This window comes from Bos taurus, chromosome 1 (assembly GCF_002263795.3).
Source record: "Bos taurus isolate L1 Dominette 01449 registration number 42190680 breed Hereford chromosome 1, ARS-UCD2.0, whole genome shotgun sequence".
Taxonomy (NCBI): Eukaryota; Metazoa; Chordata; class Mammalia; order Artiodactyla; family Bovidae; genus Bos; species Bos taurus.
Genome location: NC_037328.1, coordinates 88,189,797 through 88,205,245, shown reverse-complemented (window position 1 = coordinate 88,205,245; position 15,449 = coordinate 88,189,797). Strand labels below are relative to the sequence as shown.

The 15,449-nt window shown below is 41.0% G+C and overlaps 1 protein-coding gene across 5 annotated transcripts in view; it reads left to right on the top strand.

The window, feature by feature from the left end:
- The window catches only part of KCNMB2 (potassium calcium-activated channel subfamily M regulatory beta subunit 2), a 513,346-nt gene that overhangs the window by 466,168 nt on the left and 31,729 nt on the right, over positions 1–15,449 (top strand). For all 5 annotated transcript variants that reach the window (XM_024990375.2, XM_059885347.1, XM_005201658.5 and 2 more), the window contains one exon: positions 10,450–10,572. In XM_024990375.2, coding sequence (XP_024846143.1) covers positions 10,517–10,572 — 56 coding nt within the window. In that variant the 5' untranslated portion in view covers positions 10,450–10,516. The remainder of the gene's footprint in view (positions 1–10,449; positions 10,573–15,449) is intronic.

The following is a 15,449-nucleotide window of genomic DNA, read 5'->3' as shown; positions in this document are numbered from 1 at the left end:
GCCAATTTGGAAAAAAAAAATTTTTTTTTCTCCAATTTCCTCCAAATTGAAAACACTATTTGCTGAGTGTCTACTCAATGCCATTCAGTATTTTAAATCAGCTGTATGGCAATTCTTTATGATATTCGTTCAGTTCAGTTAAGTTCAGTTGCTCAGTCATGTCCGACTCTTTTCGACCCCATGAATTGCAGCACGCCAGGCCTCCCTGTCCATCACCAACTCCCGGAGTTCACTCAGACTCACATCCATCGAGTCGGTGATGCCATCCAGTCATCTCATCCTCTGTCATCCCCTTCTCCTCCTGCCCCCAATCCCTCCCAGCGTCAGAGTCTTTTCAAATGAGTCAACTCTTTGCATGAGGTGGCCAAAGAACTGGAGTTTCAGCTTTAGGATCATTCCTTCCAAAGAACACCCAGGACTGATCTCCTTTAGAATGGACTGGTTGGATCTCCTTGCAGTCCATGGGACTCTCAAGAGTCTTATCCAACACCACAGTTCAAAAGCATCAATTCTTCAGTGCTCAGCTTTCTTCACAGTCTAACTCTCACATCCATACATGACTACTGGAAAAACCATAGCCTTGGCTAGACAGACCTTTGCTGGCAAAGCAATGTCTCTGCTTTATTTTTTTTTTTAATTTTATTTTATTTTTAAACTTTACATAATTGTATTAGTTTTGCCAAATATCAAAATGAATCCGCCACAGGTATACATGTGTTCCCCATCCTGAACCCTCCTCCCTCCTCCCTCCCCATACCATCCCTCTGGGTCGTCCCAGTGCACTAGCCCCAAGCATCCAGTATCGTGCATCGAACCTGGACTGTCTCTGCTTTTTAATATGCTATCTAGGTTGGTCACACGGAGAAGGTAATGGCACCCCACTCCAGTACTTTTGCCTAGAAAATCCCATGGATGGAGGAGCCTGGTAGGCTGCACTCCATGGGGTCGATAGAGTCAGACACGACTGAGCGACTTCACTTTCACTTTTCACTTTGATGCATTGGAGAAGGAAATGGCAACCCACTCCAGTGTTCTTGCCTGGAGAATCCCAGGGACGGGAAGCCTGGTGGGCTGCCGTCTATGGGTCGCACAGAGTCAGACACAACTGAAGCGACTTAGCAGCAGCAGCAGCAGCAGGTTGGTCATAAATTTCCTTCTGAGGAGTTAAGCGTTTTTTAATTTCATGGCTGCAGTCACCATCTGCAGTGATTTGGGAGCCCCCCAAAATAAAGTCTGACACTGTTTCCACTGTTTCCCCATCTATTTCCCATGAAGTGATGGGACCAGATGCCATGATCTTAGTTTTCTGAACGTTGAGCTTTAAGCCAACTTTTTCACTCTCCACTTTCACTGTCATCAAGAGGCTTTTTAGTTCCTCTTCACTTTCTGCCATAAGGGTGGTGTCATCTGCATATCTGAGGTTATTGATATTTCTCCTGAAAATCTTGATTCCAGCTTGTGCTTCATCCAGCCCAGCATTTCTCATGATGTACTCTGCATAGAAGTTAAATAAGCAGGGTGACAATATACAGCCTTGACGTACTCCTTTTCCTATTTGGAACCATGTCCAGTTCTAACTGTTGCTTCCTGACCTGCATATAGGTTTCTCAAGAGGCAGGTCAGGTGGTCTAGTGTTCCCATCTCTTTCAGAATTTTCCACAGTTTATTGTGATCCACACAGTCAAAGGCTTTGGCATAGTCAAAAAAGCAGAAATAGATGTTTTTCTGGAACTCTCTTCCTTTTTCCATGATCCAGCAGATGTTGGCAATTTGATCTCTGATTCCTTTGCCTTTTCTAAAACCAGCTTGAACATCTGGAACTTCACAGTTCATGTATTGCTGAAGCCTGGCTTGGAGAATTTTGAGCATGACTTTACTAGCATGTGAGATGAGTGCAATTGTGCAGTAGTTTGAGCATTCTTTGGCATTGCCTTTCTTTGGGACAGAATATGGTCCACTGGAGAAGGGAATGGCAAACCACTTCAGAATTCTTGCCTTGAGAACCCCATGAATAGTATGATATTCGTTACTACTTCGATTTCCTTGATGAGAAAAAAAAAATGAGGCTCAGGGAAGTTTAACAATGTATTTAGATTATATAATTAGTACATTGTGGAGCTGTAGTAATTAGGGAGGGAGTTCAACCTGAAACTAATTTCAAATTTCTTTCAGTTAAGCTCTGAGATCATCATTTCTGATAGCTGTTATGACTGTAAATGTGATGCAAAACTTATTTCATCACATGACATGCACAACAATCTTATACTAAACCCCATACCCACACTTGTCTGACTAGTCTGTCTCCTCATCTAGAAACACCCTAAGCGCCATAGAGAAGGGCCATGCAGTTGTGCTCATCACTATCTCCAACACCCAGGCTCAGTGCCTGCCACAGGGTTACATCTTCAATAAATATTTGTTGAATGAAGAAATGAATGCTGATTTAACTGAAAGAATAGAGTGCAGCTCCACAGTCATCCTTTCACTGGTGGCACCCTAAAGGCTGGGGAGTGCAAGGACAGAGTGTTTTGTCTGCACTTAGTGTTTTGTCTGAAATTAGTGATAGAATGGAATGGTAGAAGCCCAGAGCCTCCAGATGGCTGAGCTCAATGAGCCAAGTTACTAGCAGGTTAAAGAAAAGGTACGTTATTTAACTTGAGCTGTGTCCTCCTGAAACAGAAATCAAGCACATCACAATTACATGAACAAAAGTTGGTCCACATACATGACAAAAGTCATAAGTGACTCCCACACCCATCTCCAGGCAGAGGAGTCCACACGTGGTCAACCCAGCTATTAAGAAACAGCCTGTACTAACAATTCAGAGAATCATTCCTATCTGATCCTTTTCAAAGAGGCTACAATGTTCAGTGATAAACTTCTTTACCTCTACAGATGAAGAGCAAGTGGAACTATTCACTTAGTCTTCCAGGCATCAAATAGGGGAGAAAGGTCTTTAGATTCCTGTTGTGAGACATTGTCAAGAGGCTATTCAGTAGCACTTGCTAGTCCTTCAGATGGTAACATTTAAGGTGTGAACAGAGAAATAGGAACCCAACAAAGAAATGGAATAAGCAACTCGGGAGTAAGAAAGAGAACCAAGACAGCATTGCTCTTTAAGTCAAGGTGGTAACACATTTTTATGACATTTTTAGAAGGAAACAACCAAAAATATCAAATTTGGCAAACAGAGAAATAACAAATTCAGCAACCTTATTTAAGGTGTGGAAAGACAAGAAGCTATTGGACAAACCCTCTGGGAAGTTGTAGCACCCTTAGAAAGAGCATCTTGGGTATAGTGCAAATGTTGATGTATTATTCTGACTCCTCCATGAACTATCCTTAGAAGCAGAAATGGGTGGCTTGGTGCCTGTACATGGAACACACTTATAAATGCTGTCTAATAGATACTCAAATGACTTAATTACAACAAGGTATAGTTGTTCACTTGGAAGAAAACATTCCAAAGATATTTAAAACTGCTCTTAATAAGAAATATCAATGTTTTCTAAATTAAATCACTAGGTCTAAAATTATCACCCTACATTTGGCTTCTCCCTCCAAAGGCCCTGGAGCCAAAACAACTCAATTCCTGGGGAGAACATATAATTTGCCTTCTGCAAGAGATAAAGTCCCATGTTAGAAGCATTCCTAAATTTCTGTGCTTCAAGTGACCTTTTAAGTTGCTGCTGTGATGTCATTAGTGTTACAATTTTACACAAGATTAGACATGTAATTAGGTGTTAAATAGTTCCGCTGGCTCCTGCTTGCTATTTAATAAAGCAGAATGCATCAAGAGCACCCCATATGCATAGCTCAAGGCCACTGACACTAAAAAACTGCATCCACCTGGCTCTTTCCCTGCCTTGCATGCCACTTGTCCTTGCAGCTGTCACCTCGAGGCTTCGGTGCTGACAGGAAATGAGAAGCCACGGCACAGTATCACTCATTGAACTGTTACTCTCCAGCTGAAGCTTCTAGAAGCAAGGGGAGTCTCCATAAAGAACTTAGGTGAAACCAGAACCTGAGAATTTTTAGCAGAGTTTCCCACCTTGGCTGCACATCAGAGTCACCCAGAAAGCTTATCAGTTCTAATGAGGTGGATGAAACTGGAGCCTATCATACAGAGTGAAGTAAGCCAGAAAGAAAAACACCAATACAGTATACTAACGCATATATATGGAATTTAGAAAGATGGTAACAATAACCCTGTATACGAGACAGCAAAAGAGACACTGATGTATAGAACAGTCTTTTGGACTCTGTGGGAGAGGGAGAGGGTGGGATGATTTGGGAGAATGGCATTGAAATACGTATAATATCATATATAGAACGAGTCGCCAGTCCAGGTTCAATGCACGATACTGGATGCTTGGGGCTGGTGCACTGGGATGACCCAGAGGGATGGTATGGGGAGGGAAGAGGGAGGAGGGTTCAGGATGGGGAACACAAGTATACCTGTGGCGGATTCATTACGATGTTTGGCAAAACCAATACAATATTGTAAAGTTTAAAAATAAAATAAAATTAAAAAAAAAAGAAAGAAAAAATTCTGATGCCAGGGACCCACCCCTAGAGATTCTCACTGGTCTGGTTTGAGATCTAGGCAACAGGATTTTTTTAATTCTTCCCAATGATTATATTGTTCAGGCAGTGTTCAGAGTCACTGCATTTATGCTCCTCTGGGTCAAGATGGGTATCAAGGTGAATGAGGAAGTATAATACTTCAGATTTCATTATCTCAATACCTCAGAAAATTGTTTTCTCTCTGCCTCTGACCAGTAAGAAAAAGAAAATCAATAGTCTCAATGTACAAGTACAAGGCTCCTTAATTAGATTTTTTTACGAAAAGATAAATCTAATTCACTACTCATGAACAAGGGGGGAAAGAAGTAAACTAATGTTTAGCATGTGCCTTGATTTACTCAAGGTACTTTTGCATCTGTTAACTTACTAATCTTCCAAGCAACCCAGAAAGATAAGTATTATCATTCCTATTTTTACAACTAGGGAAACCAAGACACAGAAATGTTACACTGACTTGTTCAAAGTCGCACGGTCGGTGGGTGGTAACGCCAAGAGGCAAACAAACATCTGACTCTCCTGCTCACATTTTCATTAGAATATACTGCCATTTCTAAAGAAAACCTTTCTGAGTGATAGTTCAGCAAGTAATAGAAACATTCTGTCCAAGTCAACAAAAGAGACAGAGGGAGGGGCTTCCCTGGTGGCTCATGGTAAAGAATCCACCTGCCAATGCGGAAAACATGGGTTCCATCCCTGGTCCAGGAAGATTCCCCATGCCTCAGAACAACTAAACCCGTGTGCCACAAACCTAAGCCTGAGCTCTAGAGCCCAGGAGCTGCAACTACTAACGCCTGAGCACTCAGAGTCTGTGCTCTGCAACAAAAAAAAGCCATCGCCGTGAGAAACCCACGCACTGCAACTAGTGTAGCCCCTGCTCACTGCAAGCAGAGAAAGCCCACGCACAGCAACGAAGACCTAGCCAAACCAAAAATAAATATATTTTTAAAAAATAAGAGGAGAGAGAGAGAAGCAGAAGGAGTGGTACAATCAGGAGAAGGAAAGCGAGGAGGTAGGGAATGGGGGAAAGGAACCCCATCCTGAGCTCAGGAAATGACCTGGAATGAGGCAGCAGCTCGTCCAGCAGTAGGGAGCTACAACACAGGAGGCCAACGTCAGAACCTGTGGTCTTGTTACCAAGCAAGGGCCCATACAATGGCACCAGCTTTTGAGAAAAGAAAGTGCTTTGTTGTGAGGTTGACCAGCAAGAAGACAGGAGGCAAGCCTCTCCAATCTGTCTCCGAGATCCAGGGATCAAGGTGGATTTTAAAGGGTTAGGAGAATTGCAAACTTGGAAACTGATTGGCTATTTTCCAATCAGTCTATATAAACTCCTAGTACTGCTGGAAGCCAAGTTTTCCTTACTGAAGGACTTCTTGCTTCATAAAGGGCTCTGGTGGCAACATTTTTATTCTTTGAGTTCCAGATACTGAAGATTCTTGGCTCAGGGTCATCTTGAAGACCACAGTTTCCATCCTGCACATGAACAATGCCGACTCTATAAAATAACTGCAGGTTTGATTAATCAACAACCTGCTTTAAGGAAGCAAAACCAGTTTAAGCTGGTCAGTATTTCATGTGCTGTTTTGGTCGTACTTTCCAACAGCAGATACTTGGATGTCAAGGCAGGCAGTGAACATGACCAGTGCATCACTGTGGGTCCTGCATTGTGCCAAAAGAGGGCATAAGACACAGCCCTGCCTGGAAGGCCCACAGCATTGCTCTACCAGAGGTGGGTACCAAGAACTGGGAGCTGGGCTGAGGAAGCTGTTTGTGGGGGTGAGAAAAAGCTTCACAGAAGAGATGACACCTGAGATGGCCTTGGAAACAGAGGAACTCATTTCCTCTCCTTCCTCCCGGCAGGAAAGGGAGGCAGAGGGGAAATGTGAGCTGAGTCAGAGAGGTAGAAACCCACCGAGGTGTATGCCTGAGAAACGGAAAGAGGCTATCTATAAATTCCTGAGGCAAAGAAATTCTTACATTCTCCCTGATTCCTGCTTTCATTCAAAGCTGAGATTATGTCTTTTAGGGCATCTGGTTTTCAGACCATACTCACCCGAAATCATATAGTCGAGGCTCAGCCAGGTTCACCCCAGTTCCTGGTCTTTGGATGACAGAATTTGTTCCAGGTTTCCTCCCCCTGCCCTCGGCCCCAAGTGTCCACCATTACAGGCCTCTTTTCCATACTAAGATTCCAAATTACAAAATTTTATAAAGTGGTTTATTCATCTCCATATCAGTTTTCTAATCACAATTCAAATGAGGTGTTCCTTGTCTTATAAAGTGAACAGAGTTAATTACTTGAGACGTTCAGGAGAGCTGCATTTGAGCTGAGGGACCCACCAAACCAACTCCTGTCAACATATTCTGGGTGTTTCTTTGAAGCCTGGAACTTTTTTGAACCTCCACAGGACCTTTATACTGTTGTCCTTAAAGCTACTCATTTAATTTTAATTAACAACAAACTTAGCAGGTTTTAAATAACAGTTTGTAAAAGAAAACTGGGGTGGAGAAACTCCAAATCCACTTCTTAGGATAAGCTGAGGAGTCATTAAGTCCTTTCCAACCATCGTTAGACAGTTAATTAGAATAAGTATACCTTTCATCTCTTCCCTTCTGTATCATCTTCAAACAGCAGCGCAAGGGTGCAATGCTGAAATGACACATAGTCTGAAAAGCATTGTTAAGTATATTAAAATCACCACAGCCCCTTCACTTGGAATAATTTCAAATCATTTATAATATGGATGGTGTGTCTATTAAAGCCTGGCTTATAACTAGTAACAGGATGGTGGGAGCTCAGCAATTTATCGCTTTACCTGAATTCAAAGTGTTTCCCTTTTTTTGCCTGCTTCAACCCAACCCTTGAGGAGTGACTACAACGATCAGAAGATTCCACCAGAGTCAGTGTTGAAATACCTTCCTGAAGGTTTAAGCCAATCTTCATTCTTATAAAGTAGGTCATTTAGCTTACACGGTGGCTCGGGTGATAAGAATCTGCCTGCAATGCAAGTAGACCCGGGTTCAATCCCTAGGTCAGGAATATCTCCTAGAGAAGCGAATGGCAACTCATTGCAGTATTCTTGCCTGGAGAACTCTATGGACAGAGGAACCTGGTAGGCTATAGCCCATGAGGTTGCAAAGAGTCAGACGCAACTGAGCGACTAACACACACACACACACACACACACACACACACACACAAATCATTCTTATTTCCTAAAGACTGTCTGGGCTTTCCTAATGGCTCAAAGGTTAAAAAATCTGCTCACAATGCGGAGACGCAGGTTCAATCTCTGGGTTGGGAAGATCTCCTGGAGAAGGAAATGGCAACCCACTCCAGTACTCTTGCCTGGAAAATGCCATGGACAGAGGAGCCTGATGGGCTACAGTCCATGGGGCAGAGAGTCAGACATGGCAGAGCAACTAACACTTTCACTTTCAAAGACTGTCTAGTTCTAATAACAAATTTAATTCCTATTCTACCTTATGTGTTTTAAAGATGTTCAAAAGGAAATTTAAATAACTTTAAATGTCCCAGATCCCAGAGCTAAGCAGATTCAACTTCTAAATCTTTTTGAAACTGTCCAGGGTATCCATTCAGGTGTATCTTTTCATTCCTATCATTCATCCTGAGAAACCAAGGGTAGAAGTATTATATCTTGCATCTAAACTGCTTGTCAAACCCCAAGCACTTCCCATGGCCTCTGTTCCTTCTATCTCTGATGCTGACCCAAGGGTTACAGAAGGAGATCTATTCCCAGAATTACTTCCAGGAAGTCAGTACACAATGATTTAAATACACTTTAATTCATCCTTCAATGTACTGAGTCACAAAATTTTGAAGCTGAGAAGGATCTCAGAGGTCATCAGTTTCAAACTTTTCATGTTACAGATTAAAAACAAGTAAGCCCCTGCAAAGATAAGTGCCTTTCTCAAGGCCACACAGCTAATTAATAAAAATTAAAAAAACTAGGCCAATAACAACCACTGATTCTGAGTATATGCTCTGAGTCCTAGGTGCTTCGTGTTTCCTCCAGCAATATCAGCATCAAGAGCCTACTAAAAATGCAAAATCTTGGGCTCCCTCCCTAGACTCACTTGAATCAGAATCTGCATGGTCACAAGATCTCCAGATAAATCCTGTGTACATTGAGAATCTCTGGGCTAGACTATAACGTATCTTTCTCCAGAAAGCACAAGGATTGGAGACAAGCAGACATGGCTCCACCTTTTCTAAATGTGAGCAAATAGCTCAGTCCCCTAAAAGCATCATTTGTAGCCTGGAAATAATAGCATTATCTACCTTGAATGGTTTTCAAAATATAAACATCACATAGATATTGGTATACACATTTCATGACACATACATAGATAATATATGCAAATTGCCTGGCATGTAGTAGCTAATATAGCGTGTGCATGCTCAGTCACTTCAGTCATGTCTGACTCTTTGCAACCCTATGAACTGTAGCCTTCCAGGCTCCTCTATCCGTAAGATTCCTCCAGGCAAGAATATTGGATGGATTGCCATGCCCTCCTCCAAGGGATCTTCCCAACCCAGGGGTGGAACCCAAGCCTCCTGTGTCTCCTGCATTGCAGATGCGTTCTTTACCCGCTGAGCCACTGGGGAAGCCCAGATATAGTATATAGTACTTAATATCATTTCCAGTCTCATGCTTACCAATAATATTATGCTCAACCTAAAGGAAATCCATGATTGACCATGCATTCATGAAGGAATCACCTTTCCTCCTTTTCTATATTTATTAAATATCATTTTAACTTTTATATATGTGACTAAGAGTGTTATGATATTTCATATTTCTAAATTCAAGATGAAAGAACTAATCCCCAAACCATGTCATAACCAAAAGAACACAACAGTCTTCTAACATCTTGACTCCGGATCCTATAAACCTGGCCCTTAGGAGCAGTGAATATCTGCTGCCACTGATGCCATGATTTTCTCAGAGGCTCAACTGCAAGGGATGAACTTTCAGCTTTGGCAACAGCAGAACACATTTAAAAGATGATCTGTCATCACTAACATGTCACATCTGTCAGCATCAAGGAAAACAGCTTGAAGAGGAACAGAGGAATAGAACAAACCCTGAACCAAAACTTTGGAAAAATATAGAATGCTAAGCTGGACCAAATATAGAGAGTTCCCTGCAGGTCCAGTGGTTAGGACTTGGCACTTCCACTGCAGGGGACACAGGTTCAATCCCTGGTTGGGGAACTAAGATCCCACATGCTGCACAGAGTGGCTAATAAATAAGTAAAACTCTACCATATTATATTTTTGGAGGAGATATCTTGGAGGGAATATGATAATAACATCAATTAGAAAACATGTTTCCCTAAAGGAGTGTCTCTTCATCCTAGCAATGCATTAGAAACAACTAGGAAGTTTTAAAAAAAAAAAAACTGAATGCACATTTTTGAGGGAGAGATTCAGCCTTCAGTATTTTTTAAGATTCCCATTTGACTTAAATGTGCAGCCAGAGTTGAAAACTGCTGCCCTACAGCAAGAGGGTCTTATTTAAGATGGTCAGTCCACCGAGATTTATTGGTGCTATTGATACAGAGGGGTTACCTAGGTGACACTAGAATCTGCCTGTCAATGCAGAAGACACAAGAGACATGGGTTCAATCCCTGAGTTGGGAAGATCCCTTGGAGGAAGGCACGGCAACCCACTCCAGTATTCTTGCCTGAAGAATGCCATGGACAGAGGAACCTGGTAGGCTACAGTCCAGGGTGTTGCAAAAAGTCAGACACGACTGAAATGACTGAACAGGCATTGATACAAAGTTCCCCAAACTTTAAGTAATGGCTTTAACTTCAGTGTGTATCTCTTCTAGGTCTTTTCGCCACTCCTCCAGGACTTCCACCATAAGGAAAGAAGCCCCTGGACCAACATCCTCTAAGATGTTTATATGGACCAGTGGCCGGACTTCTTCATCTTACAGACATGATGAGAAAAGGTAAATCACTGGGACTCAGGGGGCTTTTTGGAATCATTTAACTAGAATACACAGAAAGCCCACCAAAGAGAAAGCATTAGGCAACTGAGCTTTCTATTTTGCGAGTGTTAAGGTAGAATGGGCTCTGGGTTGAAGGAACAAGGTTTCAGACACTTTGGCCTTCTCCTCCTTGTACTTTCCATGCTCACTCCTACTACATAGCTTTGCAAAAGCTGTTGCCTGTCAGAAATGCCCTTTGGTGGTGGTAGTTTGTGGTGGTTTAGTCGCTAAGTCATGTCTGACTCTTGCGACCTCATGGACTGTAGCCCGTCAAGCTCCTCTGTCCATGAGATTTTCCAGGCAAGAATACTGGAGTGGGCTGCCATTTCCTTCTCCAGGGGATCTTCCTGACCCAGGAACTGAACCCGGATTTCCTACATTGCAGGCAGATGAAGGAAGCCCAAAATGCCCTTTACCCCTGCACTTATACACACACTGGTCTCTTGGTTACTTCTATCTCTGTCTTTGGATACCCATTCAATCAAACCTCCCAATATCCTCTTGACCAGCACAAAATCTGTGTTTTAGTCTCCCTTGAATTTTCACCTCCTACCGTCATACCTGGCACATAGTAGATGCTCAATAAATATTGAGCTGAAATGATGAAAATTCTTCAAGGCACTGGACATATGGCAGGGAAGGAAAGCAAAAACTAAGAGAGAATGAAAAAAGGATGGATACATCCAGGGAGCCTTCAAACTCCTTGGAAAAGTAGCCTGGCATTGGGGAGAAATGGGGAGGAGGGGTAAGCAAAAAGATTAAAGGGCAAAGGCAGTGTTAATGAAAGACAAAATGACAATTATTCAGTCCAACCCAGTCTTCTGCCTTGGAAATAAATGCATTCACAAACTTCTCTGGCCATTTTGAATATTTGATTTCTCTTTTTTCTTCTGTGTCTTTTTCTTATTGACCTGGTGCTGTTTCTTGGGTTTAGTGAAGCTAAATTTTAAACACAATTGACTATATGAATATACTGCAACTTAAGCAAGACTCATTTGCCTGCAGAATCTGATAAAAATTGATAAATGGCATTGGGCACAAGAAAAAGGACCTGCAGGAGTTTACTTGAGTATAAATTCTAATAACTAGTACTTCTATTTTTCCTTTTAAAAATATATATTTCCCTACAGATAAAATCCTTTTAAAATTCTAAAAGCAAAATTGCTGCTCACAATAATTTTGTATTATAGCAAAAGTTTGGAAGCAACTTTAATATTCACAATAGAAAATCTGTTAAATAAATCATAGAATGTAATATGTCACTTAGCAGCTCAAATTGTTTAAGCATAATATTAACTGACAATTCAAGTTGAAAATTGCATACAAACTATAATTGCAGCCACAAAAAAATATATACGTGGGAAAAAGCATGGAAGTAAAAGTATGTTTTCTACTCCTCCATTTTCCAAATGCTTTTTAATGTTATATTATCTTAATTATGGAAAAAATAATGACATGATGTTTAAGTAAAATTACAGCTCAGAAGGCAACTAGTGTTTGATCAAAGTCTTGGTACTCATCATGAGAGAAGCAGATCAACTGAAAATTTACTGTCTTTGTTCATCACTAGGTTTTCATATGCTTTTTCTCAATGCTTAATCAAGTTATTTTTCATTTGCTTTCAGGTAGCTTAGCTGAATCATCTTTCAGCAAGACTTTTACAATAAGACTGAAATTTGATGTATTATTTTTAAATTTCATATTTTGTATAAAATTTCCTCATTTCTTAAAAAAAAAAAAAATGTCACTACCAGTGATGGTGTGGAAGGCAGTTTTCGGTGCCCTATAGGAATGCTGTGACTGTCACAGCCAGTCCTCAGATATTGAAGGTTTTATCAGAGCAGGTGGAAGCATGGTACATTTGTTTCACCTTTCATTTATTCTCATTGAGTAACTTAATTAAATATATTTTGCTGTCTATATAAATTTTACAAGCAAAAGGATTAATATTTAAGAAGCAATTACTCTGCACTACATGTTTTCATAAACTGTCTCTTCTAATTTATAAGATAAAGATTATTATGCCCATTTTACAATTGAGGAAGCTGAAGATAAGAGAGTTTAAGTAAACTTCCAAAAGTCCAACAACTAGCCAGTGATTGAATCAAGATTTAAACCCAAGGTTGCACTCTGTCCCCTTTACCCTATGGCTTGCTGCTAAGTCACTTCAGTCGTGTCCGACTCTGTGCAACCCCATAGACAGCAGCCCACCCGGCTCCCCCGTCCCTGGGATTCTCCAGGCAAGAACACTGGAGTAGGTTGCCATTTCCTTCTCCAATGCATGAAAGTGAAAAGTGAAAGTGAAGTCGCTCAGTCGTGTCCGACTCTTAGCAACCCCACGGACTAAAGCCTACCAGGCTCCTCCATCCATGGGATTTTCCAGGCAAGAGTACTGGAGTGGGGTGCCATTGCCTTCTCCAACCCTATGGCGTAGCTAGGCCCTTATCAAACATGAGACAGCCAGAGCAGCAGTGAACAGCCAAGCCCATAGGGGAAAACACTGTCAGAATAGAGTTGAAAATTGTGTTATCAAAGGAGATAATAAATATACTAACATGATATATTGGCTATATTTGTGGAATTAAAAGAAGCAAATAATTAGCTTCATATTCTGCACAAATAAGATTCTATAAAATTCTTAAATCACTACTTTCATGGTTTTATTTCCAGAGCATGATTTCAATAACCATGGGATTTAAAATAATTAAAATATTGACTATAAGTAAATCATTTTCAGCAAGCTTTATTTATGGGATGAGGATGTCAAGGTTTATGAAATCAATCTGAATGACTTTGGCCTACAGAGTCAAAGACAAATGGAACAACAGCCAAAGAATACAGCAATAGAATCTGGTACTATGCCAGTATCCTTAGTTTGATGTTGGTTCATTTGTCTATACCTCTTTCTTGACCACATCTCCATCTTCACTGCCTAATTCACAGACTCTTGTAGGACAAGACTCAAACAGCATGACTTTAAATGGCAGCTATTTTTCTGCTTAATTATCTTGGTGGCAGTAGTCATGGTGATAAGGAAGCCAATGATGGCTGATCATAAATCTAGATAATCAAGGTCCTCAAGTTAATTACTTGGAAATAAATTAACTAGGTTATCTGGAACTACTGCCCATAACTGCTTGTAATAATTCCACCCTCAGTTTCTTATCCTGCAAACCTGGCCTCTATACATCCAGCTTCTCTAGCTATGTTCCCGCTGACAATCCCAGGGGCCAGGCACTCCACACTGCCTGTTCTGAGACCAGAGCCAAACCTGTCAGGATATCGGCTTCCCTAGGATTCCTCAAGAGATAGAACATCAGGAAACAAGCTTATAGGCAGGCAGAGCAACTAAATGGAAGGAAAAGTCCACTGAAAAATTTGAAGCCTAATTTTTATGGTTCAAAGGAATCTGAAGTCAACTTTACATGTTTTTCAAAAATGTAAATTTTTTGAATTATTTTAATTCAAAGCCACTCCTGTTTTTGTGATCATCTGCTATATGCAAAATACTGGTTTCTATCCTTGTGCTCCATTTCACATGCCCAGCAATGTGAAGGAATACTTTTCCTTCTTTGATCAAATTTCTTTGTTAGGTGAGCCAATGTTATTCTCTAAATTGCAGGAAGCAAAATAAAGTTTTGCTTTAAATAAATAGAGCTACAGCAAAATAAAGTTACAGCAGTAATAACTATTAGAGAGAGGTTATTAACTAAGGATATTACCACTGAGTTCATAAAATATTCTTTGGATTGCTTCTATTAAATGTTGAATTAATATAAAGTAACATTTATCACATGCTAACATACAGAGAGAGCTTTCCAGGTATCGCTAGTGGTAAAGAACCTGTCGGCTAATGCAGGAGACATAAGAGACTCAGGTTCAATCCCTGAAGATCCCCTGGAGGAGGGTATGGCAATCCACTCCAGTATTCTTGCCTGGAGAGTCCCATGAACAGAGGAGCCTGGCAGGGTACGGTCCATAGAGTTGCAAAGAGTCAGACACAATTAAACCAACTTAGCACACACACAAAACATACAGAGAATCATGACAAAATAAACATCTGAGTACCCTTCACTAAGATTAAAAAATAAAACAACTGGAATTTTTGAAGCCCCTGAGGATGCTTCCTAAACTGCGTCCCCCTCCCTGCTCCAGCCCCCACCCAGAGATAACCACCCTCCTGTTTATTATTCCCTTGCTCTTCTTCATGAGTTAATCACATCTGAATGCTTAAACAATACATTGTTTACTTCTGAATGTTTGAAGACTTTATACAAATGGAAACATACCATATGAATTGTTCTGCAGCAGGCTTTTTTCACCAAACATGATCCCATGATTTATCAAGTTATTGGTGCTGATGTGAGTAGCTGTAGCTCATTCTGTCTGCTGTGTAGTATGCCATTATATGAAGATACCACCATTTATTCATCCAGTCTACTGCCCATAGATATTAGTGTTATTTCCAGTTCTGTACTGACAATGCTGCTGTAATACTTCTTGTGCATCTGCCTATGTACATATAGACAAATATTTCTTAGGCTGTACACCTAATGGAAATAGTTGGTTCAAAAGTATGCACAGCTTCTACTTCACCACACAATGCCATCGTTTTCCAAAGCAGTTGTAGATGTGATTCCATTGCTCTCGAGTTTGGGGGTTTTCAGTTCAGTTCACTCGCTCAGTCATGTCCAACTCTTTGCAACTGCATGGACAGCAACATGCCAGGCTTCCCTGTCCATCACCAACTCCCGGAGTTTACTCAAACTCATGTCCATTGAATCAGTGATGCCATCCAACCATCTCATCCTCTGTTGTCACCTTCTCCTCCCACCTTC